This window comes from Giraffa tippelskirchi, chromosome 4 (genome assembly GCF_054371585.1).
Source record: "Giraffa tippelskirchi isolate mGirTip1 chromosome 4, T2T-mGirTip1v1.2.pri, whole genome shotgun sequence".
Taxonomy (NCBI): Eukaryota; Metazoa; Chordata; class Mammalia; order Artiodactyla; family Giraffidae; genus Giraffa; species Giraffa tippelskirchi.
The window spans coordinates 211995662-212017492 of NC_137278.1; the positions used below are offsets into that span (position 1 = coordinate 211995662).

At 60.1% G+C, this 21831-nt stretch overlaps 1 protein-coding gene across 17 annotated transcripts in view; it reads right to left on the reverse strand.

Moving 5' to 3' along the window:
- Nucleotides 1–21831, reverse strand: part of TTLL8 (tubulin tyrosine ligase like 8) — a 52985-nt gene that overhangs the window by 24286 nt on the left and 6868 nt on the right. For 2 of the 17 annotated variants that reach the window (XM_081590891.1, XM_081590901.1), the window contains exons 4-13: nucleotides 20254–20392; nucleotides 19564–19637; nucleotides 17598–17726; nucleotides 16283–16397; nucleotides 14841–14963; nucleotides 12923–13109; nucleotides 8892–9040; nucleotides 6418–6661; nucleotides 4031–4466; nucleotides 3098–3593 (exon numbers count right to left, since the gene is read on the reverse strand). In XM_081590891.1, the coding sequence (XP_081447017.1) occupies nucleotides 3098–3593; nucleotides 4031–4466; nucleotides 6418–6661; nucleotides 8892–9040; nucleotides 12923–13109; nucleotides 14841–14963; nucleotides 16283–16397; nucleotides 17598–17726; nucleotides 19564–19637; nucleotides 20254–20392 (2092 nt within the window). Of the gene's footprint in view, nucleotides 1–1088; nucleotides 1421–1761; nucleotides 1855–3097; nucleotides 3594–4030; nucleotides 4467–6417; nucleotides 6662–8891; nucleotides 9089–12922; nucleotides 13110–14840; nucleotides 14964–16282; nucleotides 16398–17597; nucleotides 17727–19563; nucleotides 19638–20253; nucleotides 20393–21831 lie in introns of those variants that run through there. The other 15 variants (XM_081590889.1, XM_081590900.1, XM_081590897.1 and 12 more) reach the window with 13 other exon arrangements.

A 21831-nucleotide genomic window follows, 5' to 3' on the forward strand; every position in this document is an offset into this window, starting at 1 on the left:
ATCGATAACTTTGGCCACATTAAAACCCAAATTAAAACCTGTGTGCAAGTTCTAATTACACTACCAAAATGATCTAAATAAAAGTAGGCCATGCAAGGACAAACAGTGAAACTATGTCATGAACCAAGAATTACAATTAATCAGAATGCATGCACCTGAGATCCAATGGGATGAGAAAAATGAATGAATGAACAAGGTCCTAGACAGTCGACAAAATAAGAAAAAGATATGAAAGGTATAATGGTTGCAGGGAAAAGGAAAACGCATTAGTTGATATAATTATGTATGTTAAAAATACAATTTTCAAATATATTAATGAACTAATAGAAATGATGGCCAGATAGCTGAATTTTCAAAAAAGTCCACTCACAAAAATCAATTTCTTCTTTGTCAACCAGCCACAATTTGTAGGGAAATATTTTTAAGTTTGATACTATTTAAAATAGAATACAAAATAAGACATATGTAAGTCTAAATCCAACACAAAATGGTTGGATGCCATGTGTACAAAATGTCATGGTACAATATCATGACAAAGAAAATTTTAAGAGCTTATGGAAAGGATTAAAGGATTTATTTCTGAATAGATATACCACATTCATAGATTCGAAGACTCAAGAATGTAAAGAAGTCAGTTCTCACCAAATTGATGGCTTTAATATCAATAAACATTTAAAAAATTTTAACTACAAAAATTATGTTGGTAGATCTTGACAACCTAATCCTGTAGCTTGAATGGAAGCATAGGAGGTTCAAGAATAGCCCAGTCATTTTCAAGGGAGAAAAGCAAGGTTATAGGACTCGTCTGAGCAGCATGAAGACGTTCAACAAAGCTACAGTTATGAAGACCTTGCGGCATTAGCCCAGGGCAGACGGAGAAACCAGTGGAGCTGACCAAAAGTCCAGAGAGCCTGCCGGTGAGCGGAGGAGGGGCCGCTGGACTCCCCCTCTCTCACCACCTGCCAAGTCAGCTTCTGGAGCATTCAAGACTGCAATGTATGAGCCACAACAGTGCTTCCAGAAGAGAAGGTCTTCATGGCCTCAGGGTAAGGAGACAAGCCGCAAAAATCACCAACTGGAGGAAAAGCTTGACCAACTGGAGTTTATTAAAAATTAAGGTGACTTTTGCTTTCGTGGTGGCTCAGTGGTAAAGAAACAGCTTGCCAGTGCAGGAGGTTCAGGTTTGATCCCTGGGTCCGGAAGATCCCCTGGAGGAGGAAACGGCTATGCACTGCAGTATTCTTGGCTGGGAGAATTCCATGGACAGAGGAGCCTGGCGGACTACAGTCCATGGGGTCACAAAGAGTTGGACACGACTGAGCAACTGAAGCACAACGACGTGGCTTTATATCCACAGTCACCATCAAGGGGTGAAAAGACAGGTCACAAAGTGAGAGACAGTGTTTGCCACACAAACCAACTGAAAAAGGAGGAGAATCCGAGAGTAGATGGTTGTCACCCCTACACATCAGCATGAAAGATCTGCAATTCTAAGGACAATCAAAGACCCGCTTTTCAGGAGAGGAGACCTAGATGGCCGGGGTGTGTCTGAAAATAAGCCATTTTATTAGCAAGTAGGAAAAAGCAAACACACACCATCACCTCCTCCAGAGGCAAACGACACCCCGTCAGCACCAAGACTGGCACCAAGGGAGCCGTGGCTCAGCATGACCGTGGTCAACACGCAGCCCCTCTGGCCACACTCGCAGTGCCCAGTGTACCCACCCCCTTAAGTTCACGTCCACCTGGACTCTTGGAATTGACTTATTTGAAGATGTAATTAAGGTAAAATGAGGTCACATCAGAGGAGGGTGGGACCCAATCCAACAACTGCTGTCGTTTCAAGCGGGAACTCTGGACAGAGCAACAGACAGAAAGAACAGTGCGTGAAGCAGGGCAGAGAGCGGAGAGGTGGGTCCGTAAGCCAAGGAACAAGGGCTGCCGGGGCCGCCAGAACCTGGAAGAGGCAGGAGGCTCTACAGGCTCTGAGAGTCCGGCCCTGCCCACATCTCGGTTTTGGATCTCTGGCCTTCAGAAAACATGTGGTTTGAGCCATCAAGTTTGAGGGACTTTGCTACAGCAGCTAATACTGCTATTTAGGCTGAACGTGTGTCTAGTTGACACCTAGTTACACCTAGGAAGATGCCTGGAGGAAGCTGCATAGTGTATTACAGAAAAAAAACGTGGAAATTGCCCTCATGGAGAGGTGAGTCGCTAACTGGCAGGGCTGACGGGTCTCGGTGCCAGACTGGACACAGGGCGGGGAAAGCGGGTGAAACGGGAGGTGGCCTCCGAGGGCCCTGCCAGCTCTGAAAGCACTGGCTCCTCATGCCTGGAGCTGGCACTTCTAGGGGGCGATTCGCGCATGTACTGATCCAAGAAACATGACTGAGCATCTGCGAGGGGTCCAGCACAGCCCGGGTGTGGGGGTGCAGCAAGGAGCTGGCCCCTGAGAGCTTGCGATCTGCAGGGGGACAGACAGACAGCCTGGGAGAGAGAGACAGCTGAGAACCCAGCGGGGCGGCGGGAACACAGCAGGTGAGAGGGTCCTGGTGAGTCTGTCAAGGTGAGTGCAGCTGGGACAGAGCGGGTGGGGCCGCGGCCCTGGCTGGAGTCACTCTCTCGGCCACATCTGGGTGCCAGAGGCCCTGGAGACAGCGTTGGGGTGCAGACAGACAGGCCACCCCGAGGCCTGGGGCTGCCCCACACCTGTCTCCCTGTGCTTGAAGCCCACCCCCAGGCCAGGCTCCTGGGCCACACATGGTCTGTTCCATCAGAAATTTCAGAAAACAGCACAGGGGCCTTGTGCCAGCCACCACCCGCCCTTGGCATGTGGTGATATTCAAATCTCCAACTGAGCCCCTCACTGGCACCACATCCCCCAGGGAGAGGGGCAAAGGCTGCCACCCAGCTGGTCCTGTGCAGGGCACCTGGTGTGCAGGGGGCCCGGAACTGCTGCAGCAGGACTCCCATTGTCCCGACAACCTGACCAAGCCTGGGTGCTCCGAGCTCAAGTCAGTGCCCAGACCAGAGGCCCTGCCCTGCCCTGGAAGATTCGGACCCCGGGCTCACACAGGAGCGAGCACCGCGCTGTTACCTGGTGGTCTGGGCGGCTGCAACAGAGCACCCTCTGCTGTCTTCACACTTGGATGCACGGCCGGCAGTGGGTGCACGTGTGATGAGTTTGGAGCCGAGTGTCTGTCGGATTCGGCCTTGGCGAGAGCGGGGCGGGGGGCCTTATTGTCTGGGTGCTGAGAGGTGCAGGAGGGGAGTTCGATCTTCCCGCCGGACTCCCTGTGGCCACTCTTGGCTTTAGCGCTCCTCTCCACCAGCCTGTGTAAGGGCACAGGCAAGGTGCAAGGAAGTACCTTTTCATCTTTCAGTTTCAAGTCCTGGTGCAGAGCCATGAGTGGGGGTCCCCGGTCCAGGTCTAGCATGGCTGAGGGGCACCTCTGTTTCAGCGGATGGATGTCCAAGAGCGGAGGCACAAAGTCAAAGCTGGGGATCACTGGCATCTGCTTCCTGGCTTTCCTCATGCCCACGCCTTCCACGAGCAAGTCGGAGCCCTGGAACGTGGGCGGCTCCACCGCAGGCTGGGGACAGGAGGGTGAGGTCAGCAGGGCCAGCAGGCCCTTTCCCAGTCTTCCGTCAGGTCTGAGGCCGCAGGGAGAAGCCCCAGACACACTTCCCTAACTCTAACCCTGACCCTGGGTCCCCCCACCCCAGGGAGGCCAGGTCACAGGGTCTTGCTGTCCCGCCTGCAGGAGGGCTCCCCAGGGGAGCAGCCCCCTGGAAAGACCCATGAAGGAAGGCTGGATCTTCAGCCCAGGAGGAGGGGCGACACCGCAGGAGAGAAGAGGAACGGCCTAGAGGGGTTCCTGTCCTGCCTGGTACCACAGAGGTGGAGGTGGCGGGGGACGAGAGGTTGCAAGAACCGCAAAGTTCAGCTGGGCCACGTGAGACACCCCCGGATGTGCGGAGAGACCACCCCGAGGTGGCCAGCGGGAGAGAGACTGCTCCACCCCCACACCTGTCTCCACAGCAGCTCGAAGTTGCCGATGTCGCAGTTTCGGTCGGCCTTGCGGTCCACCACCACCTTGATGGTGTCCTCCTGCACCTGCGCGCACAGCTGCGCCGTGACGGGCGTGGACGCGTGCATGGTGGGGCTGGAGTTGATCTCGATCAGCCAGGGCCTGAAGTCGCGCCCGAGGATGAAGTCGGCGCCATACAGCTCGAAGCTGTTCTTGCGTGGCTCCACGTGGTCCTGGGCCACCTTCATGGTGTTGGTGATGGCCCTCTTCATGGACGGGTAGATGACGCTGCTCCACACGGCCCCGCGGCCCCTCTTCTGCAGGTACTCCTGGAATCGGGTGCTGGTCCACATGTTGTGACAGGGCAGCAGAGGGTTGCGGTCCTTGTCGTTCTTCAGGTGCTTCTGGATGGAGTTGTTGCACAGGTGGATGGCGCTGCGGGGCAAGGCTGGGGTCAGGTGTCAGGTGCTCGGTCTCCTTCCCGCTGGCAGAGACACAGAGGCCCCGCCCAGGCCCCACCCCTGACTCCACCCAAGACCCCGAGGCCCCGCCCCGACTCCGCCCGAGGCCCCGCCCGAGACGCCCCCACAGGCCCTCCCCCGCAGACCCTGCCCACTGGCGCAGGGAGGCTACAGGTGGGTCGCTAAGGGGTCCCCTCTCCTCCTGTTCAATCTGGGAGGCCCTGTTGGGGGAGGGGAGGTCTGCGTAGAAGCCAACCAGCCCCGGGCCATCAACGAGGGGCCTCCGGCAAGTCCCACCCTAGGAGCTGTTTCCCCTCCTGCCGCTGGGGCAGGGCTGGCGCCCCCGAGAGAGAGAGAGAGATTCACTAACCGAAAATTTCAGCTAATTCCTTTATACTCTGGGCTTGTCCTAAACAAGATTTAAGTTGAATAGCATCTATGGGAGACTGTAAAATACATGCATCCTGTTGGTCATTTTCATTTGAGCATGTCCTTTGCAGCTTGGTTCTGGTGGGGAGGCCCCGCCTGTGACCCATAAGACAGAATCAAGAAACAGGATGCGCCCCTGGACCCTGAAGACATGCTGTTGGAGCGGACACAGTTCAAAACAATGTCAGGGGCTCTCTGTCAGCCTGGGTGACGGTTTTGCTCCCAGATGGAGAAACAGCTCAGAGACGGTGGAGGCCTGCCGGGTACACAGCCCACAGCTGGCAGGGCCTGGTGGGCTGGAAGGGGCCCCGTGGACCTCTCACTGCCCAGTCACCCAGAGTCCTCCTCCGGGTTCTCCTGGCCTGGTGGGCAATGTGCTCCTTGCACTGCCGGCCAGGACTTGTCCCAGCAGCCTGCTCCTGCCAGCTGACTCCAGCTGTACTCACAGCTCCAGCCAGAGCACAGGGAATCCCCTCCCGCACGGTCTCTGTTAAGCAACCTTCGGGCTTCATGATTCCGACGGACTCCCCCATATCCCCCACCAAGACACCTGTGCACCCCGGGTGCCCCGAGTGTGGCCACAAAGCAGAACCACATTAGCCCTCCATTCAGACAGTGAGGTGGCACCACCGACCTGTCCAGGAGAACGGCATGTTCCCGAGACTTCACTGGTGGCCTCCCTCATCCCCACCACACACACAGCCTGCCCACTCTGGGGCCCTGGTGGGCGGCAGGTTCATCCACTGGGGGGCACCCATTTCTGGAGGTCTGAGCCCTGCCTGTCACCCCACCACCTCGACACACAGCACCCTCTGCACCACCCTGGCCTCTCCTGGGTCAGGTGCCCTCCGCCCTTTTGTTCTGGCAGGCGTGGCTGGGGTCCTCCTCCAAGGACCCCTCAGGCCTCCCACACATCCCACAAGCTGTCTCATCGGGGGCCACACCCCCCCTCCCAGATGCTCTAGCCACTCCCCGACCTGCCGGACCCCCGACCCAGGGCTTTGGGGGCTCACAAAGAGAAGACCCTGCAGGAGCTGCTGTGGAATTCGACAGGCCGGCCCCCGGGGGCTCCCAAAGGAGCCCTTCCCGTCCTTCCCCACGTGCTGAGTGGACCGCGTGCATGGGCAGTGCAGAAGGCAGGGCTGCACCCCGAGCGCAGCCCACGTGGTCAGCGGAGGAGCACGGTTGGCCCCTCAGCCTCCCCAGCAGAGGGGCAGTGGCAGCCAGCACAGAGGGCGGCTCCATGCCAGCCGGCGCCCCCGAGCACATGGCACACGGTGCTTTTAGGACTTCCTGGAGAACATACATGCCCCTTGGGAGTGCAGGGCCCTGGCCTTGATGGGCAGGAGGCCAGAGCCCACCCCTTGCAGAGGGAGGTTGCAGAACCTCTCTGGCCCCAGCCAGGACCCAGCGCCCCACCAGACACATGAGACCAGCCTGGCACTCTGGTGCTGGTGGGAACCCGCCCTGAATAATGCCAAGCTGACCGCACTGACCTGTCCAGCTTGTCCAGGGAGAAGCGCTGGGTTGAGAAGCGCAGATAGCTCTCCTTGTAGAACCAGATGGTCAGCGGGTTCCAGTCGGTGACCAGGAACCACTGCCGGATGTCGAATTTGGTGCCATAGATGAGCAGCGGCGTCTCGATGTACTTCTGCACCACCCACTTGCTGTCCTTGGCGGGCGGCTGGTCTGCAGCCACCAGCTCCAGGATCTCCTCCACACGGTTCATGCACACTATGTCTGCAAGAGGCCACCACTCAGCCCCGAGCCCTAACATGCTGCCTGTGGACTCCCAGGGGCACGGCACAGGGGCGCTGCCCTCGCGGTCAAGGCCGCAGCCAGGGCAGCCCCCCTTGCTCACCCACCATGAGGCCAGCCCGGGGCTTCAGACAGGACGTGAGAACAGGGAGGGCAGGGGTGCGGACAGAGGCCCCATGAAGAGGCGGCCAGCCAGCTGAGCACCGGACCGGGTCAGCGGAGCGAGGAGCGGGCGGCTCTGTGGCCTCGGGGAAACCAGCAGGCAGTGCTGGGCTGTTCCAGGGGCTCCGAGGGCCCGTGAGGCTCACACCCAGGGTGACCGGACAGACGGGGGTTGGGGGAGGCTGGGGTTGGGGTCCGCTGTCCGCATTGCAGTGTCTGCACGCCGTGTGACTAGCAGTGACCAGCAACGCCTGAGCCAGAGTGCCGTGCGCCTCCCTGGGCTGCAGCGTTTGATGTCACCGACAGGCCCCGAGCCCTCGCTTTCCTTGCTGGGCACCCCTGAAGCCTGAGCTGTGTCACGAGGTTGGGGGGGGACTTTGATGGCAAAGTCCCCCACCTCACCATCCTCCCTGCCACCTGTGATGGACAAGCGTGAGGAGAGGTGACTGGTCTTGAGGCCAACTGCCGCGATGTGGGCACAGTCTGGCTCTTGGGGTGGGTGGGGGACGCCACCTGCAAGGCCAGGGCCAAAGGACACGAGGGAGCTTTCCTCACAGAACCAGAGACCCGGCTATTCTGTGACGGCGGGCTGAAACCTTGCCGTCCTGAAACCAGAGTCCAGCGTGAAGCTGCAGATCCCTGACATTGTCCTGGACCAAGAACAGAAGGGGCACGGGTGGGGTCAGAGGTGGAGGTCAGGGTCAGGGGTAGGGGTCAGGGGTGGGGTCAGGGTCAGGGGTCAGGGAGCGGGCACATCAGGGCAGGGGTCAGGGGTGGAGGCACTGGAACAGGGGTTGGGGGTGGGGGCACTTGGATGGGGTGGAGAGGGTGGGGGCGCCTGGGTGGGGTCGGGGTGGGGTCAGGGTGGGGTCACTGGGGTGGGGGCAGCGGGCGGGGAGATGGGGTGTGGGGTGCAGGGCTGCGGGGCAGGGGCGCAGGGGTGGGACACCAGGGTAGGGGAAGGGGCTGGGGCACAGCCAGTGACCAGGCAGAACAGGGTGCTTTCGGTTTTCACCAGCAGGGTTTGAGCAGTCTGTGGAGCATCCGTGAGGGGGCAGTGTGGGCAGTGCGAGGAAAGTCTGGGTGCAGGACAGAGCCGGGGGGGCCCTGCCCTGGCCCCGGGGGCACAGGCCGAGAGCAGGCGGAAGCCCAAGAAAGAGAAGGCTTCAGGATGGGAGATGTTCAGGACTGAATGTAGGAATGTCACAAATTATCATTAATAAAGATTTTTCAAAATCACATAAGAAGTAACCGCTTATGAATTTACAACAATGATAAAACTCCTCAAATATCCCGAGGGGCAAATAGAATATGCAAACAAAAGGTAATGTCTACTTAGATAGACATCAGATAATGTCTTTTTTTTAGGAGAAAGAGGACATGCCATAACATGAACAGGAGGATGCAGGTAAGGTTGTGCTGTGAAGGCATTTCCAGAGCCTGAAAATTTCTAAGCTGTAGAAGGACATTTGGGAATAAATAAGCTCAGCATTTAAGTCAGCACCAAGAGGAATAATCCCTCACAGGAAGACAGAAAAAATGCAACTGAAAGACGGTTCTTTGGGAGCGCTCGAAAGATTAGAAAATCACCTTCAAACTCTATTTTTAAAGGAAGAACGCATAGTCTTTACAATTAGGGATAAATAGGAGGACGCGGTCACAACTGTGACACAGGAAGAAGCGAAAAACTGGAGCCAGGGGTCACCAGGCACAGGGCTCACGGGGGGCGCAGGACGGGCACCTCCAAGGGTTTCACGACCACCCAAGGACCAGGCCCCACACACGCTGGACACAGAGACCTCCCTCCAGTCTAGCAGCTGGCGAGCGAGCAAATACACAAAGGAAAACAGGAGGCCCGTGTAACTGAGGAACAGAGACGGAACGTTCTAATTAATCTTAACTGCTTGGCAAAACAGAACAGAAGCTGTGATGACCAGGGTCTTGGGACGCCTGCTTCTCGGGACCCGTGAGTCTGGAGCCCCCAGGGAGCCTAGCACACAGCCCCCCGCCCCAGGCTGGCCGTCCACGCAGGCGTCCAGCTGAGACTCACCTCGTCCGCGGGACTTGGCTGCAGGCTTGATGATCCAAATGTTCTGAAGCCCGTCGATCTCGGTCTGAGGGTTCATGGAGGCGATTTTGCTCAGCAGAGCCTGGCACTGCGAAAAGTGGCTTCTGGAACTGGGCATGAAGGCCTCGCCGCTACAAAGCGAGACCCAGAAAGCCCGTGAGGTCTCGAGGGTGGCCACCCTGAGGAAAGGGTGAGGGGCAGGCTTGGAACATGCCCCTGCCCAGCCGAGGGCCGCCTGGGATCGTGGCCTGCGGGGATGTGGGGACCCCCTATGTGAGGATCAGACTGCAGGGACGCCCCCGGGTGCTGTGCCTGGGCCCAGAGAAGGTGCTGGGAGACAAAAGCCAGGATCCCTGTGCTGGGGACCCCCACATCAGGGTGGGCCTTGCAGGCCACAAGGGGAAGCCAAGCTGCCCATGGCAGCGGCACCAGGGTCCAGCTTAGTGTCCTGTGGGCTTTCTGTCAATCAGACTGGCTTGTGGCCACGTGCTCATGGCAGCCATGGGGCCGGCTCAGGAAGACACCACAACAGGGGCGTGAGGCCGGCGGATGCACAGTGTCTGCGTGCGATTAGCTCTTGCATCATGGAACCCCTGCCCAGGGCCGCAACAGCCCCCGCGGGGGTGGACTGCAGCCCAGGGTGCTGGGCTCCCTGGCCCCCTGCCGTGCCCAGTGACGGCCCTGGCATGGGGAGGAAACTTTCTGGGACATGGGGGTGTGTGCGCGATGTTGCACCCACCCTACGGGGGAGAGGAAGGCACCTGGGAGGCATAAGCCACGTGGGGGTCCCCAGTGACGCAGGAGAGGCCCCCGCAGCGAGCAGCCAAGTTTGGGGGTGAGGAAGCAGGAGGCTCGCTGGTGCAAGGGATGCGGGTGACAGGGCAGGTGGCGCCTTGCCCCCCGGTTCTGACAGGACACGTTGAAAGGGAGCCCCTGGAGCCCCCGGCCTGCCTTGGTGGTGCACACACTCTGCCTGACCTCAGGTGAAGACTGGGCCCGGTGGAAGCAGGGGTGAGTCCCACGTGGTCCTGGACCCTCCTGTCTGGCAGCAGAGGCCAGACCGGATGCTGGGTCAAATGAGGCGGGTTCCCCAAAGCCCACCCAGCTGGCCAGGGGCACAGCCGTCCAGGGGACCGGCGGATGCTGGTGACCCACGTGCAAACTCGATGTGGGCTCACAGGAAGGCCAGGGCTGGTCTTTCCTCTGGGAGGGTCCCCACGGTCTCTCCCCAGAGCACCCCAAGCCTCAGCCTCACGCCGTGGCCCCTGGGCAGGAGGAAGTTTGTGCATCACAGCAGGAAGACTGTCACCTCCCCCCGAGGACAGAGAGTGTGAGGAAGGGGGCATCCAGCCCAAGGTGGGAACCTGGCCAAGCTTCAGGCCCAGACACCCCATAGTCACCAGAGAACAAGCACTGGCCCCTCAGATGCTGATGATAAGACAGGGCCCAGGACCTGCCCTTCTGGTCCTGATGACACACACACCATGTGGGTGGACCCCACGTGGGCGCCTCAACACGGAAGGAAAGGAGGACGGAGCAGGCTGATCGCCCCTGGCTCCCTAATACGCCCCGCAGTCCGGCGGGTGCCGCGCTTGGCTGTGGGTGTGGGGCCCGCTGCTGCCACCGTCTGGCTACTCCTGGGACTGCGGGCCAAGGGCACAGCCCTGCAGGGAGAGCGGACCTTTCTCACCCAGGCGTTCACTGAGGGGCAGTGCAGGTCCAGATGCATCACTTCCAGCCCCTCAGGAGGTTGCCCTGGAGACCACGGGTACTAGACCCCTCTGCCTCCTCTCTGTGTAGATGCCTCCCAGCCTTGAACTTCACACCAGGGGCTGGCTTGCTCAATAGCATGATGTGAGGGCTACATGCGGTATTGCAGGCGTCAGCAGCAAGTTCCTTACACTGTTGGTGGTTTCTAGACAGCATATTAAAAAGCGGAGACATTACTGCCGACAAAGGTCCGTCTAGTCAAAGCTATGGTTTTTCCAGTAGTCATGTAAGGATGTGAGAGTTGGACTATAAAGAAAGCTGAGCACCAAAGAATCGATGCTTTTGAACTGTGGTGTTGGAGAAGACTCTTGAGAGTCCCTTGGACTGCAAGGAGATCCAGCAAGTTCCTCCTAAAGGAGATCAGTCCTGAATATTCACTGGAAGGACTGATCCTGAATCTGAAACTCCAATACTTTGGCCACCTCATGCAAAGAGTTGACTCACTGGAAAAGACCCTGATGCTGGGAAGGATTGGGGGCAGGAGGAGAAGGGGACGACAGAGGATGAGATGGCTGGATGGCATCACCGATTCAACGGACATGAGTTTGAGTAAACTCTGGGAGTTGGTGATGGACAGGGAGGCCTGGCGTGCTGCAGTCCATGGGGTTGGAAAGAGTTGGACATGACTGAGCGGCTGAACTGAAGTGATTGTTAGTCAGTCAGTTGTGTCCAACTCTTTGCGACCTCCTGAACTGTAGCCTGCCAGGCTCCTCTGTCCATGGAATTCTCCAGGCAAGAATAATGGAGTGGATAGCCATTCCCTTCTCCAGGGGACCCACCCTACTCAGGGATCAAACCTGGGTCTCCTGCATTGCAGACAGATTCTTTACGATCTAAGCCACCAGGGAAGCCCAAAGCACATAGAAGAAATCATAAAGGAGCATCTTCATGATCTTGAGTAGACACTGTTTTCTTAACCAGGACTCTAAAGGCCTTACCATTATAGGGAAAAATTAACACTGGACCTCATCAAAAAATACCTCTAAGAGGTAAGAAGACAAGTCATGCACTAGGAGAAGGTACCGTTAGTACACATCTGCAACAAAGGCAACAAATCAGTTTTTTAAACAGAGCACTCACTTCTTTCTCTTTAACATCAAAAGATTTGAATAAGCACCTCACGAGAAAAGATATCCAAAGGCCAGTAAACACGTGAAGCTGGGCTCACCAGTCATCAGGAAGCGCAAACCGGGAGCGCAGCGAGGCAACTGAGAGGGGGCTTCAGGGTGTGGCCGCGCCGCGTGCTGTCCCGGCGTGGGGGTGCTGTCCCGGCGTGGGGGTGGGCTGCGTGCACACGTGCTGCTGCGGGCTTGTCAGGCCACAGAACCGGTCTGGGAACCGTCCAAACCTGGCGGCAACTGGTAACCGACGGCCCCTCCGCGGTGGGAGTGAGTGCCCTGCGGCCTGTGGACAGGACGGGGCTCGGCACCAACTATCCGGCAGGTAAACCTCACAGGTCTTGTGTGGAGCCGAGGTCACATCTGCATGACCCCGTGGATGTGCATTTCCACAGCAACGCTGGTGGGGGCGCTGGGAATCGAAGGAGCCGTGGCCTGGCACACTCTCACCCAGCTGGACAAACACCGTTAGCACAGGGCATGCCCCGTACTGTGTTTATATCCGATAGAAGGGAAAAGAAAGAAAACCCTTGATCCAAAAGGAGGAAAGGAGGACTAAAGCAACAGAAATGACCCTGGGACGGTGCGTGTGGGCTGCAGGCAGACCCCCCAGAACGAGGGTGCAGCTTTCCTGCCTTGTTCTCTTGGCCGACAGCCACTCCCCAAGGGTGCTGGCCTGCCTCTGCCCCAGCTCCCCCCGGCGGCCGTGAGAAACGCTTGCGCCCCTGAGCAGCGGGTCCCGGGTATCGAGCGGCGGGTATCGAGCGTCGGGTATCGAGTGGCGGGTATCGAGCGGCAGTTGGAAGCCGTGGAGACTCAGGAGGCCTGGGCCTAACAACGCTGCCTAGTCCCGACCCCCCAAGCCCAGTGGGCAGCCTGGCCGTGAAGGGGCCCCCACGCTGCTGCAGGCGTGAGTGACAGCAGGGACATGCAGGGGGCGGAAGGTGCTGGAGGCAACACCTCCAGGGTGTCATTTTGTCAGTCACTGGGCCTGCGCACTCCAATACCCGGAAAAGCACCCCAGGTGTCCCAGAGCCCAGGCCTCTCCAGACAACCCCCTGCAGTCAGCCCAGTGTCCCCGGTTGACTCTCACATCGCCCCGGAGCCCACCAACGGGTGTCTTACTGAACGAGCGAGTAGTACTGCTGGGTCAGGTCATTCCACTCGTCCTCCGTGAGGTCCCTGGCGGTGTCCTCGGTGAGGTCGATGTCCTCGTGCTCCAGCCGGCCCAGATAGGCCTTGCACACCCTGCAGGCAACATCCACGAGCTGCCCCGACAGGCCCATGAGCCTTGATCCTGCAGCCTCAGCAGCTGAAACCCAAGCAAGGCACGGGGAGCCTCGACCTCCTCCTGTCCCCGTGGAGCCGGGCCACCGCCCGCCCCCTGTGGAGCCCGGGCCACCACCCCATGGAGTGGCACCCCGGCGGTGCCACTGGCAAAGGCCACCCACCTGTCTGCACCTCAAGGACTCATGGTGGGGGCCCCGCATCTCTGGGTGGTCACCCAGGATGCCACACCTGGGTCTGGGCAGGTAACCTTCCCCCTCGAAGCCCCCTCCCACCGCACTGTACCCACCCTCTCGGCCCCTCCCCCTCCAACTAGACTCTCAGCCCCTTGATGGAAAAACCACACTTCTGATGAGCTTGCCACAAAACCTCTGCTTCTGAGCACATACTTGGTCCTCAGTGAAAAACAAATACCCCTATTTAAAAATGGAGGGAAGTGAAAAAATTTCTCACCAAAGAATATATACAGATGATAAAAAAGTATATTGAAAGACGTTCACCACCATATGTTGTCAGACGAATGCAAATTAAAACAATTAGACACCACTACACACCTATCAGAATGGTCACGGTCCAGAACACTGACATCACCAGATGCTGGTGAGGATATGGAGCAACAGGAACTTTCCTCATTGCAGGTGGGAACGCAAAATGGGGCAGCGACCACTTTGGAACACAGTTTGGTAGTTTCTCACCAAATGAAAAAAACACACTCTTGCCATGTTATCCAGCAGTCGTGTTCCTTGGTATTTACCAAGTGAGGTGAAAACTTATGGCTGCACAAAACCCTGTATGCAGCTTTAATCCCAAATGTAAGTCTCAGAAGCAACCAAGATGCTGTTGGATGCTCAAGTCATCAGTAGACGACTCGATGAACAAACTGTCCATCCAGACTGGGGAATGTTACTCAGTGATAAAGAGAAACAAGCTCCTGGGTCATGCAAAGACATGAGGAACCGTAAACGCACGTTAGTGAGAGAAGACTGAATCACACGTAGTTTATGGTTCCACTTCTGTGACATTTTGGAAATTGCAGAACTGTGGCAACAATAAAAGAATCAGGTGTCAGGGGTGAAGAAGGAATGAATACGCGGACCACAGAAGACAGTTTATTGCTGTTTAGTTGTTCACTCGTGTCTGACTCTTTGCAACCCCATTGACTGTCACGCACCAGGCCCCTCTGTCCAGGGGCTTTCACAGGCAAGAATACTGGAGTGGGTTACCATTTCCTTCTCCAGGGGATCTTCCTGACCCAGGCATGGAACCCATGTCTCCTGCATTGGCAGGCAGATTCTTTACCACTGAGTAGATTTTTAGGGCAGTGAAACTGCTCTGAACAATACTACGTGGGTGGATACATGTCATAGTACATTTGGCCAAACCAAGAGGAAGCCCTGGCGTAGACTGTGGACTCTGATAATGACGTGTCAGTGTGGGTTCATCAGTTACAACGAATGTACTGCTTGGGGGGATGTTAATAGTAGGGGAGGCAGGGGCAGAGGGTACACGGGACATCTCTGTACCTTCTGCTCCATTTTGCTGCGAACCTCAAACTGTTCTATTCAAGTGAATAACAACCAAAAAAGACTTATTTGAGTTTTGTAGGCCTAATCCCTCAGTGGACCACATCTCCGACATGACCCAGGAGTGCCATTCCCATCGGATTCTGCTGGAGGAGACTGGGGGGCCGGGCAGAGCCGCAGCTGCGTCCCGGGAGCACCGCCCACAGCCCCACCGCAGGTGCCCGCCCGCACACCTTTCCTGCTGCTCACGTCGCTGTTGCGGGCCTCCTCCCGCCTGCTCCTGGGCTTGCTCCTGCTGCTCTGCTGGCTGACCACCCACTTCAGGATGCTGGAGGCCACCGTGCGCCGGAAGTCGTCTGCAAGGACGTCAGGCCTCGCCCCCTCTGCCTGTGCTGGGGTCGGGCCCTTGGCCAGCGCCAGCCACGCTCAGCCCCGGCGTCCTGCCCGGGGGTGCGGGGCCTTGCTCCTGCCTCACGGCCCTCTGGGGAGCCAGGCACTCCCCACTGCCCCTCGCCCACACTGTCCGTCCCCACCTCGTCCTCCCGCCTCTGCAGAGCGGACTCTCACAGCCAGGACCCCCCCCCCCGCCAGCGGCCACGCATCCACCTGCCCACGGGCCAAGAGGCAGAACTGGGCACCCCCTCTCCCCGCTGTCCTCTGCCACTCAGGCTGTGGTCCGGGGGCACCCTCACCACCTCTGCCTGCCCAGCGTCCTCAGCCCTGCACTGAGGTATCCTTCCAGAAGCACTCTCTGCTGACAGCAGCGGCACTCTCCCTCCCACAGGATTTCCTCTGGGCCTCCTGGAATCTGGGTCCACAGCTCTAAGTGCAGGGGACCGTGGGTCCCCGCGGCACCCACTCAGCACAAAGGTGGCTCAGGGTCCCCCAAACTCAGGCTGAGGCCCGGCGGCTGGCTCTGGATGCCTGTCACCATTCAGGGGCAGCAGCGGCCAGGAGGCGGAGCTGTTCCCCACCCCGACTCTAGACTCGAACGCCTCCAACAGCACTCCTGATGAGCTCACCACAAAACCTCTGCTTCTGAGCACAGACCACCCGGAGGTCTGTAAGACATCCCTGAGCTTTCTCATGCAAACCTGCTCCTGCCACGCCTCAGGGGAGGCCACCCCCCCGGAGACACCCAGAAGCGGAGCACCCCTCGCCGCCCCTCGCCCCCTTCCCATCCTGAAGCATGAACAGCCCTGAGCCCAAGGGCCTGCTCTGGCCTGGAGCTCCGCACCTGCCGCCCTCACGCCCCTCCTGGGCCTCCACCCACACCCGCTCTTGCAAGGCCCCGCCCACAGTCCCCCACTGCTCTTCTCGCCTCCACCCCGCGGACTCTGCCTGGCCTGCATCCGGCCACTCACTGCTGGGAGCAGGCCTGGGGTCTGGGCGCAGGGCAGCATGCTGGACGGCGGCCGCATCTCCACGGCCCCCAGGTGGGTGCTCAGGAGACACGGGCACCCCTGCAGGACCCCCTGCCTGCCTGCCCTATCCTGTCCTTCTGTCTCCCGTGCCCCTGGGCAGGTCCAACCAGGAAGCGGCCTTTGTCCCCAGCCCAGAGAGAGAGCTGAGGGTTGGGATGGAACCGGGCCCACCGCACCTCCAGCCCTGAGGCCCGTCCTGCGGGCGGGTGGCCAGGCCAGAGAGAGGCCCCAGGTCTCCCGGCCCCACTCACCCAGGAACTCTTGCTTCTCGCTCTCGGTGCAGAGGCTATAGCAGCGCGGGAAGAAGCTGTCGGGGTTGGCCTGGACATACCACGGCAGGCTCCGCATGCTCACACACAGCCCGATCTCCAGAGACAGTGGCACGTCAGGCCTGCAGGCTGCGCTAGGCCCGCTCGACCAGTCTGAGAGCCCGCGGGCCTGGCCAGGTGGCGCCGGCTTCAGCGGGCACCTCCGGGAGCAGATGCTCCGGGCCCCCCGGCCCCTCCACCCCCCAGCCAACGGCGAGCTGGCCAGGGCCTCGGGCTCAGCCTCTCGTCGCGGCTGTGGCAGGCTTGAGGGTGGACGGGCCATCTGGGGGCGCCCAGGGCAGAGGGTGCTGCACCCCCCCCCTGCCTCCTCCCCCGCCCCATCCCTGTAGGGTCGGCCTCAGGCTGGGCGGGGCTGAGAAGGGAGAACCTAGGTCTACAGCGCAGCCCCCTCCCCCACTGCCCGGCCTGACGCCACACTCAGCAGTGAAGGCGGCCCAGCCCCGCAGCCCGTCTGGGGAAAGGGGCCCCCGCCCAGGAGCCATGAGGCCACCACTACCTTGGGTCTCTGCAGGGATCCCGGGCCCCCTGCGCCCCTGCAGGCAGCCCCCAGCCCAGAACCACACCAGTGGCCTGAGGCCTGGCGAGGACGCCTAGGGGGAGCCCCACGGGCCACCAGGAGCCTCGTCCCTTCCCCCGTGTCATCTCTGACTGTTGAGGGGGCGGCCCCCCTGCTGCCTGGGAAACCCCTTCTGCCAAGGGGCACATGCAGGCCTGTCTGTCCTGGCTGGCCCCACCCCAGCCTCAGCCTTCAGGGTAAATGGGGAATGGCTGCTAGGGGTGGCTGCTGGCTGAAAGGGGGTGAGGGTGAGAAGTGGGTGGCGTGGCAGTGCCCCCAACAGCTGGAAGTCACTGCACAGGTGAGGGTGGCCCACCCCGCCACCCAGCGACCCAGAGCCGCTCCAGGGCCCAGGGCCCAGGCCAGGCTGCAGGGGGAGCGGTCATTGGCCCTGTCTGGGGCTTGCCCTGCAGCCCAGAGGAGAGTGATTCTGTGGCCTTGGGCCCACCCAGGGACACAGTGGGGGGTGCAGAGGCTCTGGGGAGGTTTGTGGGGAACAGTGCCAAGCGTCTCTGGACACTGATGCTAGGCAGCCTCTGGCCAGGCCAGGAGCCTCCAGTCCTGGGGAGGAGTCCCAAGGTGACTGGCCCCATGGGGCTCTGCAGCTCTGGAGGCGCTGGCATTTCAGGAGGCAGGGCGCTACCCACCCTGCCCTGCGCCTGCCCAAGCCCCCCAACTCACCTTGGTGGTGAAGGACGCGGTCTTCCCGTAGTGGTTCAGCATCTGCTCACAGCTCAGGCTGTGATAGTCGATGACGTCCCTTTTGATTGTCCAGAGGAAGTAGGGCGTTTCATTTTTTACCAACCTGGACTGGCAAGAAGAAACGTTTATCAATACCCAGCGTCCAAGGCTCACGTCTCTGAGGGTGAGGCAGGCCCAGGGTGAAGGGCTCAGGGTTTAGGTTGAGAAGCGCATGTGGTTTCCATGAAGCTCCCGTCCTGACGGCAGCCTTGCCTGTTCCTTGAGGGCCTCCCGCCGGCCCATGTGGGAGCCGCTGTGACCACACAGGGCTTCCCACGCGAGGGGGTGGGGGACTTGGACTCCGGGCTGCAGGGGCACCAAGCGGAGTCTAAGCTGCCTGCCCCGCAGGTGCTCGCTCTAGGACACGCTGGCCGCGGCCCCGGGAGAGCCCCCCCCCGGCCACCAGGGCACGGGCTCCTCTGCTGCCCCAAGCCGTCAGAGTGCCAGGGCCCAGGACAGCGGCAAAAGCACAACTGGGAGTCCTTGGTGTCTGCGCTCTGTGCTTGGTCAAAAATTCCAACCAAACAAAGAGACATTGGGAGGGAAAGATTCTCCACGATCCTGCCCCTGGGGATGACCCGGACACCTCGGAGAAGACCCTTTGGGTCACATCCGCAGATAGTATGTCAGGACCACCTGACGCCTGTGACTGGGGTCAGGCCGCCTTGAGCCCCGTGTTCCGGCAGGACAGCTCCTCCCGCACACCATCACACAGCGCTGCTGCCGGGGGTGGGCCGAGGGGCGACGGGGAAGAGGCGGCTGCTGGGGCCAGGCTGCCAACGTCACTTCCAAAGCTCACCCAACCCGGGTCCCTGGACTCAGGCTCAAGCCCTTGGTCCTTCCTCCTGCTCAGAGTGATGTGGCAGCTCCTGCAGCCACTTTCCCAAGTAAGTCTCATCTGTTACAGGGCATGATGAAGCGTCGCAGACAGATGTATAGAGAGAGCATGGGGGCCACCCAGGCGCCCGAGGGGAGGCCTGGCCTCCGGTCCAGAGCTAACGCTGCTGCTCCCCCAGGCTCCCCACACCCCTGACCCACGGTGCCGCCCAGCCTCGTGGTCGGCTTTCACAGAAAGGGATCCGCGCCGGGAATAGGCATGATGCACCCACCGGCCTGTCAGGCCCTTGCCCGCTTCCCGTTCGATCAACATCCTCATCTGGTGTGCGGGCGCTTCACGCATTCTGAGCAGCAGATCTGTGCAGTCATACGCCCTGCAAATTTCTCCCCGATTGGCTGGTCTTTGTTCTGTTCACAGGGTCTTCTGGGGGCCAGGAGCTCTGCATGTCAATGTGGTCATTGTATCCCATTCTCCTCACAGTGGACGCTTTTTGGCCTGGTTTTAACTTTCTTTTCTCCCCTTGAGTCTCAGCGACCCTCCGTTACCTGCCAGCAGCCTCCCACAACCCCATGCAGCTGCCTCACTGTCCACCACCAGCTCCGCCCAGCCAGCATCGAGGCCTGGGAGCCCAGCCCTACGGGGCTCTCTCTGCCTGGGGCAGGCCATGTGCAGCAGACTGCACCTCCACAATCGCTGCCTGGGGGCTGCCCAACCCCGTCCCACAGGGTCTCCACAGACAGCAGGCTCAGCTTGCCTGCTCACACGGGAGTACAGACACGGGGCACATGGGGAGGCCCACGTGGACACATGGACACGGGGAGGTCCAGATGGACACACGGACATGGGGGAGCCCACGTGGACACACGGACACGGGGAGGCCCACGTGGACACACGGACACGGGGCACACGGGGAGGCCCAGATGGACACACACGGGGCACATGGACGAAGGCATGTCCTCAAAGCTGGGTGTGACTGTGGCTTTGCTGCCGCCTCTGCCTCCCAGGATACGGCACAAAGGAGGGGGTAAACGTCTGGCCAAGGCTCCTCCGGAGCCCACGGGGACCTACCATCACATCGTGGATGTCGTCTGCTTTCTCCAAAGCCACATCTTGATTCTCTTTGCCTTCAGCACATTTGTTTTCTGCAAACACAACATACAGGAGATCAGTGAGTCATTGACCACAGCCAGGCCCACCACTGGGCCCAGGGCAGAGCAGCGCCCCCGTGGGTCCCCTGAGGAGCACAGCTAAGTCAGGCTTGGGCCGTGGTGACCCCCGCTCCGCCTGGAACGTCTGCTGAACAGACCCGGGCTGTGAACTGTGGAGTGAGTGAGGTCTCAACAGCCGTGTGCAGGCCGCGCGGGGACCCTGGAGCCCAGAGGGTGCGGACTCGGAGGAGGGCGGCAGGCCTGGCTGGGGTCAAGGAGGACCAGGCGTAGCAAGCACGGCAGGGGGCCAAGCAGGGGTCAGGAGGGAGCTGGGCCCAGAAGAGGGACTTCCGGGGCCAGGCCACTGAAGGACAGTGGACAATGTCCAGGCACGGGGAGGCCTGGGCGTGGACGCGGAGACACCTGGAAGCGACCGGAACCAGGGCTTGAAAGGGCTCGTCGACGCCTGGACGCCTGGGGCAGGGCCCGAGAGGCGAGCCCTCCCCCGGGTGAACCACAGCGGAGGACCCACAGCTCAGCATGGAACCCACGCACTCTGGGTCTCCATGACACACACGTTTCACGCAGAACACACATGCCGATACTCTACCCGGCACCCCTTCCCCATCGCCGTTGACGCTGGGCACGAGCTTGGTCAGAAAGTGGAACTTCTTTTCCACCCAGCCCTTCCTCCGCAGGGTGGTGCGGATCACTGGGTAGTGCCCGAAGATGGAGAAGATCTTCTTTTCCTCCAATTGCAAGTGTATTTGAAATTAAAGAACAGAAAATGAGTTACCCTGTCTCTGTAAGAGGCGTCTGCAGTCAGGGCGAGGGACAGTCCCGGCGGGAAGGTGCTCCGTTCCACTCTGAGAATCAGGGCAGCCGCCAGGGTGGGGCAGGCAGCCCCCGGGCAGGCCCCCCTCTGCTGTGTGTGCACGGCCCCGCACGTGGGGGCCTTGCACGCCCAGGCCTCACTCAGACTCACCCAGAGGAGGCACAGCCAGGACCCTGGGGCTTCTGGAGGCTCCGACCTCAGCGTGGGGCAGGTCGAGGTCTGAAAGGTGGGCCTTGGGGCAGGCCCAGGACCTGTGCGCTCTGGCTTTCTTTCCTCTACAAAGGCGACCAGCCCGTGCATTTGGGGAGGGGAGGAGCCTGAGGTTTGAGGAGGGGTTGGAGGGGGCACTCAGATGCCCAGGAGGGGCCTGAGGGGCAGCGCCTCCGCCCAGGGGCCAGCACCGGGGATGGGGGACCCTGCCCACTCCTATGGGGATGAGCCAGTTGCCTGGGGCCAGGCAGAGGGTAGAGGCAGACAACCCTCTGCTTCCCAGCGGACAGTCGAGCGAGGAGAGGGACGCTCATGCTGGGGCCACACTGCTGAGGGAATACCTGGCCACATCCCGGGGGCAGCGGCAGGGACCAGGGGTGTGGTCAGCAGTGAGCTTAGGGCCTCGTGGGCTTGTGAGAGCAGAACGGGGCAGGGGGGGAGGTGGCTCAGACTCATGGGGTCCCTAACTAGCTCTGAATTTGAAAGGCAGGGGACCCTGAGTGGGCCTGGCCTCATCAGACGTGCCCCTGAAAAGAGGGTCAGAAACGGAGAACAGCAGGGACTGTCTCTCCCCACTGCTGACTCTGAAGAAGGTGCCACACATTCTACAGTCACAGTGAAATCAATGCTGCCGACAAGCTGAGAGAGCTCCGAGGAGGGTCCTCCCGCTCTGGGCCTCCAGATGCGACCCCGCCAGCTTGGTGCCTCGACAGACGCTGAGCAGAGGGCCCGGCCTGGACTCTGACCCACAGGAGCCGGGAGACAGCACGTGGGGGCGTCTAAGCAGCTAAGGGAGTGGCGGTCTGTCACACAGCGTCGGCGGGAGGACCAGGAACACCTGCCAAGGACGTGCGGGCTTGTGGCCAGACCCTGGCAGCCCAGGTCCAGCGCCCACTCGGGGGACCGCTGGGTCTCCTCCTGCTCAGAACACGGGTCCGGAGCCTGGCCTCCCCCGGCGCAGGGCGAGGGGCCATGCACCACGACAGGGGCCGTGGTGAGGAGGGGCGGGGGGTGACAACGGCAGGAGCGTCAGCGCCCACAGCTCCCACAAGACCTGCCCACATCCCCAGGTTCTCTGCTGACCTAGGGTCAGACTGAACAACTTCAGAAAACTGGATGAACTGTAACAAGCCAACGGGGCAC